General features: G+C 43.4%; 1 protein-coding gene across 6 annotated transcripts in view; it reads left to right on the top strand.

Annotated features, from left to right (window-relative positions):
• The window catches only part of TMEM131L (transmembrane 131 like), a 174,517-nt gene that overhangs the window by 91,829 nt on the left and 64,335 nt on the right, over positions 1 to 18,353 (top strand). For all 6 annotated transcript variants that reach the window (XM_069557298.1, XM_069557297.1, XM_069557296.1 and 3 more), the window contains 3 exons: positions 2,265 to 2,388; positions 3,382 to 3,498; positions 4,329 to 4,439. In XM_069557298.1, the coding sequence (XP_069413399.1) occupies positions 3,394 to 3,498; positions 4,329 to 4,439 (216 nt within the window). In that variant the 5' untranslated portion in view covers positions 2,265 to 2,388; positions 3,382 to 3,393. The remainder of the gene's footprint in view (positions 1 to 2,264; positions 2,389 to 3,381; positions 3,499 to 4,328; positions 4,440 to 18,353) is intronic.

Raw genomic sequence — 18,353 nt, 5'->3', positions numbered from 1 at the left:
GCCCAGTTTATAGGCATTAGACACACTTTAACCAGCACGTTCTCATTTCATTTCTGCCCTAGGTCAAGTTTTGCTATTGTTTATTTTGACGTTGACCTTGAGCAAACCTCATCCCTTCTCACAGCTCTAGTTTCTCTCTAGGATACAGAATCAGGATCATGTTACTCTGTTACCCTCTGCCTGCTTCTTAGGGTTTATTTTAAGGGCTAATATTCTTCTGGTCCTGAGATTAAGAGTGCTAATCATTCATAAGAAATTTTAATCATTCTTTTGTAGTATTAAATTAATAGAGCATCTTCCAGTTGTCACTCGTGAAGGAAATTCTTATCCTCATGACACTTTTAAAAATAGAGTTAAAAAAAAATAGGATAAAAATAGCACAGTGGTAACTAGGTTTGGGCCAGCATTTTCTGTTAGGTCTGGTGAGGATTCTGGGGGACATAGCTGCTGGTCTCTGCAAACATGGCAGTTTTGTGTTGCTCTGGGAGACATTCCTGTCTTTTGAAACTAAAAATCTTGTATTGCAACAATGTGAATGAGATAAGTATTAGTAACTTTGCTGATTGATTGATATTATTCACTGAAAAACCTAAAATCATGGAAGTTTTCATTTAATTTAATTGAGGAAAAAGGCAGATATGAGCCCAGTACTCCTGAGCGAGGGCTTTCTGAGATGACCTGCTATATATGATAGTATAGAAAATTTTTAGTTGTATTATTTAAGACCACTCTAAAAAAAATCAAAGTTTTAATCACACTGATATGTATTTTATTTGTTACTGGTTGTTAAGGACTTTTAAAATACATATTGGATATATTAAGCCTTCAGTTAAGGCTTGTGATGAAAAGCAGGAGGAAAAGTTGAAAGAAAAACTTTAAGGAATTGATGGCGAATACAGTATTTTGGAAACCACATTGTTTGTAAGAGAAAGAGTATGCATTTAATTTTTCCTAAAGCACACATTTTTAATGTCAGAGAAATTGGAACGAAATCAGAGAAACACAAATATAGTGTAGATGACTTTTTGCTGAATTTAGAAATATAGTTTTATTTCTGGGCCATACTCATGAGAACTGTCTATTTGGGTCTCTGCCACTGAGGGTGTTAAAACTAGAGAGATGACTTCAGTGAAGTTTTTTCTGGCTATCTATCACAACACTTAACTAGAGTGAATTTGGTATTGGGTGGTAGGGATCAGAGTAAATGATTCCAGGAAATGTTGCAGGTAGCTCCAGGTAGGTGGGCCAGAAACCAGTCCCTTCCCTCTTGCAGTTCTTTGTGAGAGCCCGCCTTGTAGACAGAGATCCTTGCTGAAAAGATTTGGCATCAAGGCCTCCTGATTAGGGTATTTGCTGAAGAACAGAAACTCTTACTGCGAGGGTCATGGAAAGTTTTGAAAGTATATATAAAACTTTTGTGCGCATATTTTGGATGGAGGAGCCAAAGCTTTCATTAGAGTTTTCTGAAAGACTCATGATTTAAATGGATGAGAGCCAAAGCTAGAAAGTGCTGTAGAGTTTTCATTTTCCTCAGAAGAATGGTGTTTAATGATTAAGTTTCCTTTTATAAGACTTAGTGAAGTCTCCTTGCTAGTTAAAATCCATTCCCCCCAAAAGTCTATTTAAATTTATTACTCAGTAAATGAACCCTAAGAAGATTGGATTTTTCTGTGAGTGCAGTTTCTTTTCTAAATATATTTTCATTCAAATTAGAGACCCATGTCAGACAGGTACCTAGATCCCTCCGGGTGTTTTTTGCAAGCACTTAACAGCCTGTGCATGCTAAGTTGCTTCAATCGTGTCTGACTCTTTGCGACTTTGGACCGTAGCCGGCCAGGCTTCTCTGTCTGTGGGGTTTTCCAAGCAAGAATACTGGAGTGGGTTGCTCTGCCCTCCTCCAGGGGAACTTCCTGACCCAGGGATCGAACTCCAGTCTCTTATGTCTCCTGCGTTGGAAGGCAGGTTTTTTTTTTACCACTAGCGTCACCTGGGAAGCCTGTTTAATGGCCTAGAAGGGTTGAATTCTAAAACAAAAATCAGTGGGGTGCTGCTGTGGGTTGGCATAACAGTCTTAAAAAGTTTTTTGGACTCTTTGTGGATAGAATTAGCAATAGGATTGTTTTTAACTTTGTAATGAAGATCAACAGCTTTCTGTGTTAGAGTGTGTATATGTATGTATGTATGTATTGATGGGTGGGTGAATGGATAGATATTTTGTTTATAACCATACAGTCCCTTGCATTTTCTTCTCTTTCCCCTCCTAGGTTCCTGGGACAGCCTGCAGCAAAGATTCTCTATGCTTATAACCCAAGCAGGGAGAGTGAGGTTGTAGTGAATTCCGTGTTTACAGCTGCGAGACATTTCCACGTGCCTCCTGTTCACTGCAGGGTGAGTGTGGACCAGCTCTTGGAAGCTACGCTGTGGCGGGCTGCCAGCTTTTCTTGCTTTCTTTGGCCTGTAGTTTTTTTACTTTCTGCTGCCTGTCTCTCCTTTTTCTGCTACCCAAGCTCTTTCCTTCTGTGTGTTTGCTTTAGCATTTATTTTTTCAGTTGTTCAGATTCATAATTTTGTGGCTGTTGATCCTCATGTGGAAAGAAATGCATGTATATTCAATATGACTTTTTCGTAGTTAAAGAAACTTAATATTGCTTGTCTCATGATGACTACAAATGCTGAAGCATGTAGTAACTAGTCAAGTTTATAGTGGTGATCTTTCTAGCTGGCCAGCCTAGTAGACTGTTTTCTTAGTATAGGACTGAGAGAGGGTGAGTGGTTCCTTGTGAAGCTCATTTGCATCAACACAGAGCTCCAAACCTAGTCTTCCAATAGGTTTCATTTTAGTAATTCAATTTACCTTTAATTTTTAATGAAAATCCAGGTTACTAGTAGAGCTTATTTATTTTCCTTACTATGCCTATGTGATACTCACTTCTTAAAAACAATACTGGGACTCAGGAAGTGGTATAAGGGGGAGCCTGGTATCTTGTTCATCGCAGTCTGTCCAGATGAATGCTGTCCCTGGCTTTTATTAAGCAGCAGCATGTTTGAACACTGGTGGTTCTGTTTACTTAAGTAAAGGTAGAACCTTGTAGATACTGGCTCTTGAACACGAGGATGAGGAAGAGCAGGGAAGAGAAAAGATGTGGGACACGTGACTCCGGCTGGGCTGAGAGCGGTCTTGCCCTAAGTCCACGGTGTTTTTGATATTTTCTGTTAGATTTTTGGTGATGGTCTGTTTGGAAGTTCTCAGGGATCCATGATATGTATAAATCAAGGGTGCAAGAATATGGCAATATCTGAAATTGTAGAAAAAAAATCTGTGTAAGATAATTTGTCAAAGAAGGGCCATTTCAAGTGGCTAATGAAGTGCCTTTCTTTCAGGTAATTCCAGCAATGGGGAAAACTTCCTTCAGAATTATTTTCTTACCCACTGAAGAAGGAAGCATTGAAAGTTCTTTATTTATTAATACCTCCTCACACGGAGTCCTCTCTTATCATGTAAGTTGCTTTTTCTTTTGGTCATATAATTTGGCTGTTGATGTAATGAAGGTGTTTGGAAATTAAAGGAAAAGCCTTTTGGAAATGTTGCCAGCTGGTTTGTGTCATTCACACGTAAGGCTGCTTAGTTGGTGTTCAGCTCAGCAGCCTGCCTCCTCCCACTGCTCGTGGGCGCGCCATCCATCCTGCAGAGTGCCGGGCTGGAGCGCACCTTGGATCTTGAAAGGTATTGGAACGTAACAGAAATGCGCTGTACAGTTTCTAGTGTAAAATATAGTGGGGTTTCAAAGCTCACGCCCTCCACCTCAAGCAGTCCAGGGCTGGGAGCTGGGAGCGCCTCTGGGAGTTTTGCCCCCTCCTCTCCTGGGCTCAGGACTGTTTCTGCTTGTTGGGTGAGGGTTGTGGGCTTGGAGGTCAGTCCTCAGGGGCTCCCTGTTCTAGCAAAGCCCGGGTTGGGTTGGGGGGGTGGCAAGGGACAGGAGTCTTTTTGTTCACAAAAACAGTCAGAAATCTTTATCTTAAGTGGTATCTGTGACATCTTTCATTTAAGTGCCAAGATCTAGCATTTTTGAGGCTAAGTCTAACTGAATTCCATTAAACTTTTGTCCCATATCAGAAAAGCTGCCTATTTCTGTAAAGATTTGCTACAGTGAGAAACACTCAGCTTAAATACAGCAACTTTTTTAAGTAGACAAAGATAAGTATAGTAATTGGATAAATAGTCTTGAAGGCCAAGTTGATGAACACAAATTTCCTTTGGAAAAGTATTTCAGTGTTGTCTCAAATGTGTTTCGAAACTCAGTTTTTTTTTTTTTTTTCTTTTTCTGCAGGTATCTGGAATTGGTACTCGCAGAATCTCTGCTAAAGGGTCTGCAGAGCAGCTTCCGAATGCTTACTTTCTGCTTCCACAGGTCCAGAGTGTTCAGCTTTCTCAAACACAGGTGATTTTAGTAGTACCTTTATTTTGAATGCTGGTAAAACACCCACCTTTGTAGCCTCTACATTTTGGTGTCTGATGAAGAGGACAAACAGCCCTTTTTACATAGCCAGAATTGGGATTTTTAACACGTCCTGCTTTTGGGAAAAATCCTGGTACATACGGAAATAACATACGTGTGTAAAGTGTCAGAGGAGTCCATATCCTTCTTTGTAATGGCTATGTAGTTCCTGGTGTTGATATTTCATAGTTTGCTTAGTCCTGTTGGTCACCTGCAGGGTGTCCAGTTTTCATTATTGTCATTAGAGAGTGTACATATTTAACAGCTTTCTTTGTTTTTCTTTTGGACTACCTGTTTCGTTGGGGTGTATTTTGTAAAATGGATTCTGTAGTTAAAGACCGTGTGCTATTCTGTGCAGCTTGTTAATATTGCCAGAGTGCTTTTCAGGAAGCCAGACCCTCCCTGGTCGCCACTAATGACATTCCTGGAAATATCTTCCCTCCCCACCTGCCTCCAGTCCTGCCTGGGTGTGGCTCACCAGAAAGAAAGGTTTTCCGTGTCTTAGGAGGTATATGTAATGGTACCTTAAAATTCTTTTAATGTAAATTTCATGGATGGCTTATAGGGTTGTCCATTTTTCCCTTTGATTATTTATACTTCTTTGTGTGGATAACTGTTGACATTCCAAAAGCTCTTGACTCAACATATTATGAATATATGTTACTACTAATATACTACTTACTGCTACTTTCTTACTGCTACTACTTACTACTCTTTCTTCTAGTGAGTAAATAAAGCCCACTGCTGGGACTTCTGTAGGTCGCTGTATCCAGGCTTTCCTTCACCATCTGCCTCACCGAGCCTCTGCCCTCGGCCAGGTATTGGTCTGGCACTTCTGTCTCAATGGAGTTCTCATTCCAGTGGGGAGACAAAAAAAATTAATTTACCTGTAATGTAATGTCTGGGCACTTTGCCACCAAATATGTTATTCTTAGGGATTTAAAATATTACTACTATGTTCATTTTTTATAAAATGAAATAGCCCTTCCTCAGAATTGTAAGGGAGATTTAATTTGCAAATTTGGATTTGCTTCAAGTCCCCAAACCAGTGGACTGTACTGAAAGGTTTTAGGCCAGAGACTGTGCCGATCTGACCTGCATTCTGTAACGGCTTGGGAGGCCTAGAGAAAGTTCAGTTTGCATGTGCTGACAGCGAGGGCTTCTCCTGTGAGCCCTTTCAGCCTTATCTTGGGGCTGTCCTTTGGTGGCAGGAGATGGGTGAGCTGAGAAGGGCCAGGTTTCTCTGCTGACTGCGAGTGAGAGCTCTGAATGCCTGGTGCCGTGTTAGTGGTGATAAAAGCATTAAAAGCAAGGCGGGTGTTCAGATTTCCTCAGTTAACGGAGTTGATTTAAGGATACACGGTTATTAGGGGCCTCGGGGAGAGGCCTTGGTTCGGTGAGAGCTTGCCTGTCATCTGCTCTGCCTGGCAGAGCCCATCCTTGCTTTGACGCCCTCTGCCCTTCCCCACATCCGGGCCTTCCTCATCTAGGCGTCGCAGCAGCCCCTTCCCTGGTCCCCAGTGCCTGCTTGGGCCTTTCCAGTCCCCTTCCCGAGCGGCACGGGCTGTGTCTGGGAAGCCTCGTGCTGTCCTCCCCGCCCGCGTGGGCCTCCCCCCGCCTCTGCTCTCACGGCCTCTCCCGCCACTGGTCCTGCCGTTCCCCAGACACCTCTCCCCGGCGTCCCCTCGGTGCGCCTGCGCATCACCCCTCCTTTCTCACCTGGACGCTCCAGGGACCTTGCTGCCTCTCCCATTCTGTTCGGACCTTGGTCAGACTTCAGTACAGCTGTGTTCTTTCCCGTGAGGACTCATTTCCCATGAGATGACCCCATACCCAGCCTCTCCTTCCCTCTGTGGAATTGAAGCCCATGAAGACGGGGCCCCCTGCCTCGCCTTTCTGCCGCTCCCCGGCCCAGCCTGAGCCTGCTGTCAAAGGGGCCCAGGAAGGCGCTGCAGGTTCCCCGCCTCAAAATCAGGAGCAGTGCCTGTTGCTCCCCGCCCTGTGGCCCAGCCCAGCAGTAGCTTTTCTGGGTTTATGTTTCTGCTCTAGCTGGTATGAAACTTTTCTTTGTTTCTTTTTTCCCCCTTTTTTTTTTTGAATATTTAGTAGCTCTTACTAAGATATAATTCACATCCCACACGATTCAGCCGCTTAAAAGTGCCCTCACGGAATTGTGCAACCATCACCCCTATCTCAGAACCCAATTTTAGAACGTTTTCACTGCCTTAGTCCCTTGGCAACCACTACTGTGCTTTCTGACTCTATAGATTTGTCTGCATTGGACATTTCGTGTAAATGAATTGTGCGGTCTTTTGTGACTGGCTTTCATTTAGCAAAATCTTTTCAAGTTTCATTCATGTCATCAATCTCTCCTTCCTTTTTATTGCCAAATACTATATTATTGTATAGACATATTCCACAGTTTCTTTAAACATTATCAATTGGTGGACATTTAATTCACTTTCATTATTTTGGCTATTATGAATAATGTTTCCGTGAACATTCACAGACAGGTTTGTGTGGATGTATGTCTTCTGCTCTCTTGGTTTATATGTAGAGGTAAACCCTTGCTGGCTCACGTGATAATTCTGTGTCTAACGTTTTGGGGAATCCTCAGACTGTCTTCAGTGTGGTTCCATTGTTTTATAATGTCACCACAATATATGAGGATTCCAGTTTCTCTGCGGCTTTGCCAAGGCTTGTTTTTTTACTGTTCTTTGTTTTGTTTTTTTATAGCCATCCTAGTGGGCGTGAAGTGGTATCTCATGTGGTTTTTATTTGCATTTCCCTAATGACTAATGATGTTGAGCATCTTTTCATGTGCTTTTTGGTAATGTGTCTATCTTCTTTGGAGAAATGTATATTCAAATCCTTTGCCTATTTTCAAACTGGGTTTTTTGTCTTTATTGTTGAGATGTAAGTGTTCTTAGATATTGGACTTGATCGGGGACACAGTTTGTAACGATTTTCTCCCACTCTGTAGGTTGTCTTTGTATTTTTAATTTTTATGAACCCCAGTCTACTTATTTTTTATTTGGTCCTTTATGCTTTTGGTGTCATATCTAGTGAGGCTCAAGGTTTTGAAGATTTACTCCTGTGTTTTCTTCTGAGAGTTTAAAGCTTCCAGTGAGGCCTGCGTCCAGGCCCGTTTTGACTTCATTTCAGTGTGAAACGTGAGCTTGGGTTCCGAGTTCATTCTTCTCACGTGCATTTCCGGTGGTCCGGTACCTCTGGTGAGCAGACAACTCTTCCCCCACTGGGTTGTCTCAGCTCTTCCTTGAATCTGTTGGCTTCGACTCCATTCTCAGCCGTAGAGTCTCTCCTTGCTTTTCGTCTGTGCTGGGATCTGTGAGTCTAGTCGAGTCACTTTCTGAGGCTGCTCCATCAGTCAGCAGACAGTTGCTAGGTATCATTCTCGAATGTTCCCGGAAGTGTTAGAGCAGTGAGCACAGCACAGTGGCCCTGCTCCTGTGATATGACAATGCAGAATGCACTTCAATAGTTTGCACAGAAAGCTCAGTTTTTTTGGCTGATGTTTTGTTAGAGCCCAGTATTCAGAGACCTAAATATAAAAAAAATTCTCTTAAAAATCAGTTACTAAATTTCTTTCATTTTTATGGTGATTCAGAAAAAGAAATTTTATTTTATTTTATTTTTAAATTTTAAAATCTTTAATTCTTACATGCGTTCCCAAACATGACCCCCCCTCCCACCTCCCTCCCCATAACATCTCTCTGGGTCATCCCCATGCACCAGCCCCAAGCATGCTGCACCCTACGTCAGACATGGACTGGCGATTCAATTCTTACATGATAGTCTACATGTTAGAATTCCCATTCTCCCAAATCATCCCACCCTCTCCCTCTCCCTCTGAGTCCAAAAGTCCGTTATACACATCTGTGTCTTTTTTCCTGTCTTGCATATAGGGTCGTCATTGCCATCTTCCTAAATTCCATATATATGTATTAGTATACTGTATTGGTGTTTTTCTTTCTGGCTTACTTCACTCTGTATAATTGGCTCCAGTTTCATCCATCTCATCAGAACTGATTCAAATGAATTCTTTTTAACGGCTGAGTAATACTCCATTGTGTATATGTACCACAGCTTTCTTATCCATTCATCTGCTGATGGACATCTAGGTTGTTTCCATGTCCTGGCTATTATAAACAGTGCTGCGATGAACATTGGGGTACATGTGTCTCTTTCAATTCTGGTTTCCTCGGTGTGTATGCCCAGCAGTGGGATTGCTGGGTCATAAGGGAGTTCTATTTGCAATTTTTTAAGGAATCTCCACACTGTTCTCCATAGTGGCTGTACTAGTTTGCATTCCCACCAACAGTGTAGGAGGGTTCCCTTTTCTCCACACCCTCTCCAGCATTTATTGCTTGCAGATTTTTGGATCGCAGCCATTCAGACTGGTGTGAAGTGGTACCTCATTGTGGTTTTGATTTGCATTTCTCTAATGATGAGTGATGTTGAGCATCTTTTCATGTGTTTGTTAGCCATCCGTATGTCTTCTTTGGAGAAATGTCTATTTAATTCTTTGGCCCATTTTTTGATTGGGTCGTTTATTTTTCTGGAATTGAGCTGCATAAGTTGCTTGTATATTTTTGAGATTAGTTGTTTGTCAGTTGCTTCATTTGCTATTATTTTCTCCCATTCAGAAGGCTGTCTTTTCACCTTGCTTATATTTTCCTTTGTTGTGCAGAAGCTTTTAATTTTAATTAGATCCCATTTGTTTATTTTTGCTTTTATTTCCAGAATTCTGGGAGGTGGATCACAGAGGATCCTGCTGTGATTTATGTCGGAGAGTGTTTTGCCTATGTTCTCCTCTAGGAGTTTTATAGTTTCTGATCTTACATTTAGATCTTTAATCCATTTTGAGTTTATTTTTGTGTGCGGTGTTAGAAAGTGATCTAGTTTCATTCTTTTACAAGTGGTTGACCAGTTTTCCCAGCACCACTTGTTAAAGAGATTGTCTTTACTCCATTGTATATTCTTGCCTCCTTTGTCAAAGATAAGGTGTCCATATGTGTGTGGATTTATCTCTGGGCTTTCTATTTTGTTCCATTGATCTATGTGTCTGTCTTTGTGCCAGTACCATACTGTCTTAATGACTGTGGCTTTGTAGTAGAGCCTGAAGTCAGGCAAGTTGATTCCTCCAGTTCCATTCTTCTTTCTCAAGATTGCTTTGGCTATTCGAGGTTTTTTGTATTTCCATACAAATCTTGAAATTATTTGTTCTAGTTCTGTGAAAAATGTGGCTGGTAGCTTGACAGGGATTGCATTGAATTTGTAAATTGCTTTGGGTAGTATACTCATTTTCACTATATTGATTCTTCCGATCCATGAACATGGTATATTTCTCCATCTATTAGTGTCCTCTTTGATTTCTTTCATCAGTGTTTTATAGTTTTCTATATATAGGTCTTTAGTTTCTTTAGAAAAAGAAATTTTAAAGTCTTTTTTCAAGGCTTACTACACCTGGAAACAAAAAAGCCTACAAAATTTAGACATAAGTAATTATGGCATTCCTCAGAAAAAGTCCTGATTACAATATGTTTGCATTTGAACCACAGACATAAAATGTCTTTGTATTGTTTTAAATGGATGTAAGGTTGCCAGCTGTCCTTTCTCAGGAAGGAGTGTCTTTATTTTGATGTTCTTTCTGTCCCCTGTTCTTGTCTCCTTCCTTCCTGTGGTCCAGCACCCATCATCTGGGGTGGGTGCTGAGCTGGGGAAGTCATTTCTCTCAGAGGGCTGGGACGTGTGAGAGGGATTGCTCTCAACTGCACCTTCTTTAGCATGGAGTAGGAGAGTGTACCTGGTGGAAAGAAGCTAAAGAGCAAGGTTTAGGCAGAAATGTATGTCCTGGGTCTTTTAGACAGGGTCTTTGCTCACACTTAAACTTGCTTCCTAAGGTAGCAGCTAGAAGTTTCATGCAGTCAGAACATGTCGGCTCACTTTTCCTCGTGGCTTACCACACGCTGCCTCACTTGCAGGGAGTGGCGGTACTTGGTCTTATCTTCCAAGCTTCTAAAAGATATAGTCAGCTATTACAAAATCAAGTTTACATCATGCTATTTTAAAAATCCTGGATTCATTTGATTTTTAAAATTAACAGATTGCTTTCCGTTTGTGCCGGGTCTTTGCTGCCACACTCGGGCTTTCTCTGGTCGCAGTGAGGAAGGGATGCTCTCTGTTTGGCACATGGGCGTCTCGTTTTGGTGGCCTCTCTGGTTGGGGAGCCTGGGCGCTAGGTGCATGGGCTTCAGGAGTCTCAGCACCCCGGCCCAGCAGTTGTGGTGAGCAGGCTTAGTCGCCCCAAGGCATGTGGAATCTTCCCGGATCAGGGATCAAACTCGTGACAAACTCATGTCCCCAGGCCGATTCTTATACACTGTACAACCAGGGAAATTAAAAAAAAGAAAAAAAAGGATTTAATTTACGAATACAAACTGGAGGCAAAACTAACTACATCCATGAAAGCAGAAGCTGATCTCCCTCAGTCTGCTTCCAGCCTGTGAGCTTTCCACTGAGCCCACTGTATCCTGCTGGACTGTTAAATGAGCATTTGTAAAACCCCAGGACAGAGCCCAGCCTCAGCTCACAAAGTATAATTAAGTACCCTGAAAAGGGTTTTGTTTGATACTCCGTCCTCCTTTTTTAAAAGAGCGTACATTTAGGGAAAATGGTCAAATAAAATATGTCCATGTGATCTTATTTGAATGTTGAGCTTTAAGCCAGCTTTTCCACTCTCCTTTTTCATCAAGAGGCTCTTTAGTTCGTCTTTGCTTTCTGCCATAAGGGTGGTGTCATCTGCATATCTAAGGTTATTGATATTTTTCTCAGCGATCTTGATCCCAGCTTGTGCTTCATTCAGCCCAGCATTTTGCATGATGTACTCTTTATATAAGTTAAATAAGCAGGGTGACAGTATACAGCATTGACGTACTTCTGTCCCACTTTGGAGCTAGTTTGTAGTTCTGTGCCTAGTTCTAACTGTTACCTCTTGAGGTGCGTACAGATTTCTCAGGAGGCAGGTAAGGTGGTCTTGTCCCATTACTTCATGGCAAATAGATGGGGAAACAGTGGAAACAGTGATTGACTTTATGTTCTTGGATTCCAAAATCACTGCAGATGGTGACTGCAGCCATGAAATTAAAAGACACTTGCTCTTTGGAAGAAAAGCTAGACCAACCTAGACAGCATATTAAGAAGCAGAGACATTACTTTGCCAACAAAGGTTCGTCTAGTCAAAGCTTTAGTTTTTCCAGTAGTCATGTATGGATGTGAGAGTTGGACCATAAAGGAAGCTGAGTGCCAAAGAATTGATGCGTTTGAACTGTGGTGTTGGAGAAGACTCTTTTGAGTCCCTTGGACTGCCAGGAGGTCCAACCAGTCCATCCTAAAGGAGATCAGTCCTGAATATTCACTGGAAGGACTGATGCTGAAGCTGAAACTCTGATACTTTGGCCACCTGATGCGAAGAACTGACTCATTGGAAAAGACCCTGATGCTGGGAAAGATTCAGGGCAGGAGGAGAAGGGGACGACAGAGGATGAGATGGTTGGATGGCATCACTGACGTGAGGGACGTGAGTTTGATCAAGCTCCAGGAGTTGGTGATGGATGGGGAGGCCTGGCGTGCTGCGGTCCGTGGAGTGGCAAACAGTTGGACACAGCTGAGCGACTGAACTGATGATCTTATTTCTATGAATGGGGGGGAATAGTGTGACTGTGTATAATGTCATGTAGATTATAATTGATTCTGCCCTCTTAATATGAATCCTGAGTTTAAGATCTCAGTTTATTTTCTGGAATTAAAAAAAAAATAGTGTTCATCCTGTGGAATAAACTAGGGTACCCATGAAAAATTGTTAGGTTATCTAATTTTTTCTTGTAGTATTGAGCTCATTCGGCCCCTTTTTGTGTGTGTCCGTTCGTATCTGACTTCTGCATTTTTCCTGCTCAGTCAAATTGGATTAGATGGCTCACTCTCTAATGCTGAAGCCAGGAGTGTTTGTGTGATTGGTCTTCTGTCTAAATTGGTGCTGGCCGGGAGTTCCCTAGCAGTGGCTGAGTTCAGGGGGCAGGAGGGCATACGCTGCAGCTGCTCTGCCGCACATGCGTGTCTGCTCTGGGGGAAGAAAGGCGGCCGACACGGGGAGTTGGGTTGCCTTTTCCTTTGGTCCTCCTCTTGTGTTTTTTTGACCTTTATCGAGTGAGCATTCCTAGTGGACAAGATGTCTCTGTGACTGGGCTTAAGTGAGATTCCCAGGTTGCTCCGCTTCGTTGCAGTCTTGTCTGCGTTTGGCACCTGGATCATCCTGCGGTCAGGCTTTCCTGCCTCCAGCACCTGCCAGGGCTGCTGACGTCTCCTTAAACAGAGCTGTTCTCCCTGGTCACTGCATCGCTGGGTCCCTGTTGTTTGCAGGACCTAGCACAAGCATCCCCCAGGTCCAGCATCTTCTCCATCCTCAGAGATACCCTCGCTCTTCTCAGCTTTGATCTCACAAACCGCTCATGCCTGGAGCCCTTGTCATCCCTTTCTCCAGGCAGTCTCCCCATTCACAAGCTTTCTTCCAGTTCTGCTTCTATTTCCATCCTTTGAGACCCAGTTCAGCTATCTCTTCCTTGTGAGATCCCCGGGCTAATGTCTGCTCTGGTCCCTCAGCATGTGGTTTAAGCCTCGCTGCAACATTGAGGTTCCTGGGCTGCCTCCTTCCCCTGCTCCACAACGAGGCTCTCCGGGCCCAGGCCCGTCTCTTCTTCGTTTTTATAATCTCAGCATCAGCTCAGCGGTTAGTACATTGAGGGCAGCCCCCAGAGTTTTTAATAGGTAGATGAGTCAGTGGGCATCCGAGTTGAGAGCCCCAAATAGCACATCACCTCGGCAGAATATCCAAGATTTGTGTGAGTTCACCTTTTCACCACATCAACCAGATGGCCTTCTACAGATTTACTACCAGGGCAGATGGTATTAAAATTCTTATTTTAGAAATTGTAGAATGGTCTTAGAGTTTAGGTTACTTGGTGGAAGTTGAGGATACAGCTAGGATCGGCAGTCCCGGCTCAGTTTGCTTTAAATTTTTCCCCAGGTAATGATTTCATATTGTTGACTTCGTAATTGATGTTCCAGGAAAGATAAATGCAGATAAAAAATTTTTTGCAGCATTTGTATAATGGCAAAAACAGTAGAAACAGCTTAAAGGCTCAAACATGGGAGAAGGGTTTGATAAGTGTGTCAGCATAGTACAGTATTAAGTCATTGTTCGAAATTAGTTATAATGCTACGTAGAAATGTCTGCAAGCAAATGGTAGAATATAAGCTAGACTGCATTCTGTGATTATAACTATAAAGTAGATAGTGGGATATAATATGTAAATAGAGTTGTGTTAGGCTCATGAAAAAGCAGGAAGTTCTGTTTTTATTCATTTGGGTTTTGGCTGTGCCATGCGGCATGCGGGATCTTGGTTCCCGGACCACGGATCACACTTGTGCCTCCTGAGGTAGAAACAGAGTCTTAACCACTGGACCACCAGGAAAGTCCCAAGAAATTCTATTTTTTTTTTTTTTAAACATTTTTCTTTAGTGTTGTTTTGGATCCAAGCCACTGAGGTTTGAGAAACATTTGAGTGATTTATTTGGGCAAAAAAAGAATTTAAAATTAGCATTCTCTTAGAATCTGGCATATAAGGTCCCTAAAACAATGACGTTGTCTCAGAGAGTTAAATTATTATTACTGGAATCACTGTAAAATAATATTTATTGTTAAAGATGGAATTATAAGGCAGTATGGGAAACAGAGAGGCTTTAAAGGTAAAGGAAAACCGATGACACACAGTTCCCACCAAGTAAAAGTTCTTTTTCTTTATATGTGTGTCCTAAGATGGTATCATAGTATTGAAGTCTCTCAAAGGGAGATTGTGATGATAAGAAGTTACCGCGTAATTTTAAGAGAGCGCAGGAAACCAGAGAAGTGAAAAGTTGGAGCTGGGCACGAGGGCCTCAGCACAGGGACCAAGAGGCACGTTTCCTCACCTCCTTGCTGAGCTCTCCCCCGGCACGGCATCCTGTTACTAGATTGTGTAAAGGGGAGATTATTTCTGGATCTTCTGGGTGGTATCTAATGTACCTCAGCCCTGGTGTTCCTGCCCGGTTAAGCCTGGCGCAGGCTGGCTTGGGCGCGCCGCCGGGTCTGCTGCCTTCCCCCTGCACCCTCCCCCCTGCCCCTGCCGCGGGGACAGGTGTGGGCTGGGCTGCAGGGCCAGGCTGTGGGGGGGTCACCCCAAGTGTTGTCCTGCGCCTCGCCACCGCCGCCGAGGTGCTGATCCCTGTCAAGTGAGGGTGGCTGTGGGCAAGGGAAGCTGTAAACTCTGCTGGGAGGAGACAGGAACAGCTTCAGCCACAGTTTGACGGAGAAGTGGAAAGGGGCGGGTTTCTCACTCACCAGTTGCAAAGGTCTGAACGAGGATCTGGAGCTGGAAAATAAAAGCAGGGGAAGGTTAAAGGCCTCGGTAGCTGCCGTGTTTTCCTGAGATCTTGCATAATTAGTTAAATGAAATACACAGCTCTTCTGGGTGTGATAGTTATGAATTCCTAACAGTCTGGGTAGAATCATAATGTTTTTAATTTGACACTAATTTGCCTGATAAAAATTATCTTTTTTTTTTTAAAAAAACATAAGAACATTAGGCCGTCCAACTCTGGAGAGTTATTACTGTATGTTAGGAAAATATATTGCATTACCTACCGACCTCAGAATACAGCTTTTAAAGCAAAGAAACTGCTTTGTTAAAAAAAAAAATTTTTTTTTTTCATTGGAGCCTCCAGTGAAAATGATTCGGTGGGATGGGAACTTGGGAAGAGATAGACGGTTGTCGAGTAGCAGCCAGGAGGGGCCGTGGTGGAGCCCAGGAAAATACCCAGAGCTGTGGGTGTGGTATAACCTCGACCCCCCCAGCCAGGAGCCTTCTCCCCCCAGCTCCACCCATCAGCCCCTGCAGCTCTCAAGTCTCTGTTCTCTCGGCAGAGCAGACAGCGTTCTAGAACAGTTTCCTGGTCCCTCTGTTAACTCAGCATTTGCTTGGTCCCTTTTTTGCCTCCTGGGAAAATTGACTAGCTCCTTACTGAAGAATCTGAGAGACCCCAATCATAGCAAGAATAATATGCTGGAAGGTTTTTTGGTTGTGTGTGTTTTCCTTCACTAAGATTATAAGCACCTTAGGAGCAGCAGTCATGTTCTAATCAGTATTTTATCACCTGGCACAGAGCCTCATCACATAACTTGTAGTAAATAAATGCTTGAGGGTTGAATTGTTTCTGTTCAGTCGTGAACTGCAGTGTGCCAGGCCTCCCTAGGGACTGAATAAATCACCTTAAAAAGCAAGAAAGTACAGTTTCAGCTATTGACAAAGTTATGAAAGGAGTCTTTTTTTTAATTAGTTAGCTAATTTCCTTCGGGTCTTCGTTGCTGCACGCAGGCTGCTCTCCCGTTGCGGCCAGTGGGCTGCTCGTGGTGCTGGCCCCTCTTGATGCGGAGCGTGTACTCCAGAGCCCTGGCTCAGTAGCTGTGGTGCACAGGCTTAGCTGCCCTGAGGCACGTAGGGTCTTCCTGGACCAGGGATTGAGCCTGTGTCCCTGCGTTGGCACCCAGACTCTTTAGCACTGCGTCAGCAGGGAGGTTCATGGATCTTTTTTTGTTGTCCTGCCAACATTAACTGTGGTCGAATATTCTAGAAGCTTTTGTTAGAAGATTTGAACATGTCCGATAAACAGCACTTCTCCCCTTGAGTTCTGACTGGTGGATAAGAATCAGAAGCTGGAACACTGAAATGCCTTCTTTATATTACTGATAAGCCGCATTCCCTGTGTCAGCTGACATGAGAGAGTCAGAGGTGCTAACTCCCTGTCCCCAAGGGCAGACCTTGGTGTGGCCCATTGGAAGGGACTTCTTTACAAGTTGAGGAAAGGTTGATGTGTAGTGTTATGTAAGTTACAAGTGTACACTAAATATAGTGATTCACAGGTTATACTTCATTTCTAGTTGTGAAATAGTGCCTGTATTCTCTGTGTTGTACAGTGTATCCTTGCAGCTTAGTTTATGGGACAGAATGGTTTGTATCTCTCAATCTTCCCCCTCTGACTCTTTCCCTCTCCCCAATGGTAACCACTGGTTTGTTCTTTATGTCTGTGAGTCTGTTTATTTTTCTGTCTGACTCACTGGTTAGCTGTAGTTTTTAGATTCTACATGTGCGTGAGGCCATACCATATTTGTCTGACTTCACTTACATAATAATCTCTAAGCCCATCCATGTTGTTCCAGATGGCAAAATTCCATGCTTTTCGTGGCTGAGTAGTATTCCATTGTACGTGTGTATTCCACCGTTAGCCATTTATCTGTCGTTGCTTCCATATCTTGACAGGTGTAAATAATGCTGCTAGGAACGTTGGGACGCTTGTATCTTTTTAAATTAGCGTTTTTGTATATTTTAGATATATACCCAGGGGAGGAATTGCTGGATCGCATGGTAATTCTCTTTTCAGTTCTTTGAGAAACCTCCAGACTGTTTTCCACGTTGTCTGTGATAGTCACTTGGTTGTGTCTGACTCTTTGCCACCCCACGGACTGTAGCCTACAAGGCTTTTGTGTCCGTGGAGATTCTCCAGGCTAGAACACCGGAGTGGTTTCCTGTGCGCTCCTGCAGGGGATCTTGCCAGCCCAGGGATCGAGCACTGCAGGTGGATTTTTCTTACTGTCTGAACCACCAGGGAAGCCCTGGCTTTTCAGAGTGGCTGCACCAATTTACATTCCCACCTAGAGTGCACAGGGGTTCCCTCTTCTCTGCATCCTCACCAGCACTTGTGATTTGTGGTCTTTTGAGGAAAACCGTTCTGACAGGCGTGAGGTGATACCTCCTGTGGTTTTGATTTGCTTTCTTTCCCCTGATGATTAGCAGTGATCTGTTCATTGCCTGTTGGCCATCTGCTTTTCCTCTTGGGGAAGGGATGTTTGAATCCAGGACAAGCACCCTTCCCCAGGATGTAGAGAGAAGGAGAAAAGAAACCAGCTCCTCCGATAGTCCCCACCCTGTCACCCTGCCTGCAGTACAGGCTCATTGTCTGGCCCAGTCGTAGGTGGCTGCCTCTGCCTTGAGGGGAGGGCAGGCTGGGGCAGAGGGGCAGGAGTACCCCTGTTTAATTTTCTTATTCCACTGGCTCCTCGGATTTGTGCCTTTGACACGTTGGACTTATCTGTGGTTAAGCCTCCCCTCTACCCCCAACCCCCGATTGCGAGGTGAGCTGACTGCTGGTGGCCATACACCTTCCTTTCCGAGGCTGTTCCTTCTCCCATCGGTTTACCAGCCCTCTTTTTTGTTCCTTGCGGACTACTGGGGCGCACAGTGGGGTTTGCCCTGGGAAGCTCTCAGCTGCACCATAGTAATTCGTCAGTAATCTGCTCCAAAGCCGCTCTGTGCCCTGAGCCTAAGGGGCATGTCCTCATGGTTCCCATCCCAGATTCTTTTTGAGTATCCAATATAGCTCCCCAGAGCTTTGAAAGAGGCTCAAATAACAGAATTAAGATATTCCAATTAAAAACACAACTCCAGCCTTGTATGGATGCGCCATCCTAGACCTGTATAGTATAGTAAATAAAGTGAATTCTAAAACCCACTTGGATTAAAGTCTTGGTTCTGAGTAATCTTGGCCAGATTACCTAACCTTTTTATGTCTCCGTTTATAATACAGATAGTAGTGCTACCTCCTAGGAGTGCTGTAGCTGTTGAATAAATTAATACATGTAAAAAGCTTAGAACCTAGTATCTGGCACACAGTCGAAATGCATTTATC

The sequence above is a fragment of the Ovis canadensis genome, chromosome 17 (assembly GCF_042477335.2).
Source record: "Ovis canadensis isolate MfBH-ARS-UI-01 breed Bighorn chromosome 17, ARS-UI_OviCan_v2, whole genome shotgun sequence".
NCBI classification, from domain to species: Eukaryota; Metazoa; Chordata; class Mammalia; order Artiodactyla; family Bovidae; genus Ovis; species Ovis canadensis.
This window is presented reverse-complemented; position numbering and strand designations above follow the sequence as displayed.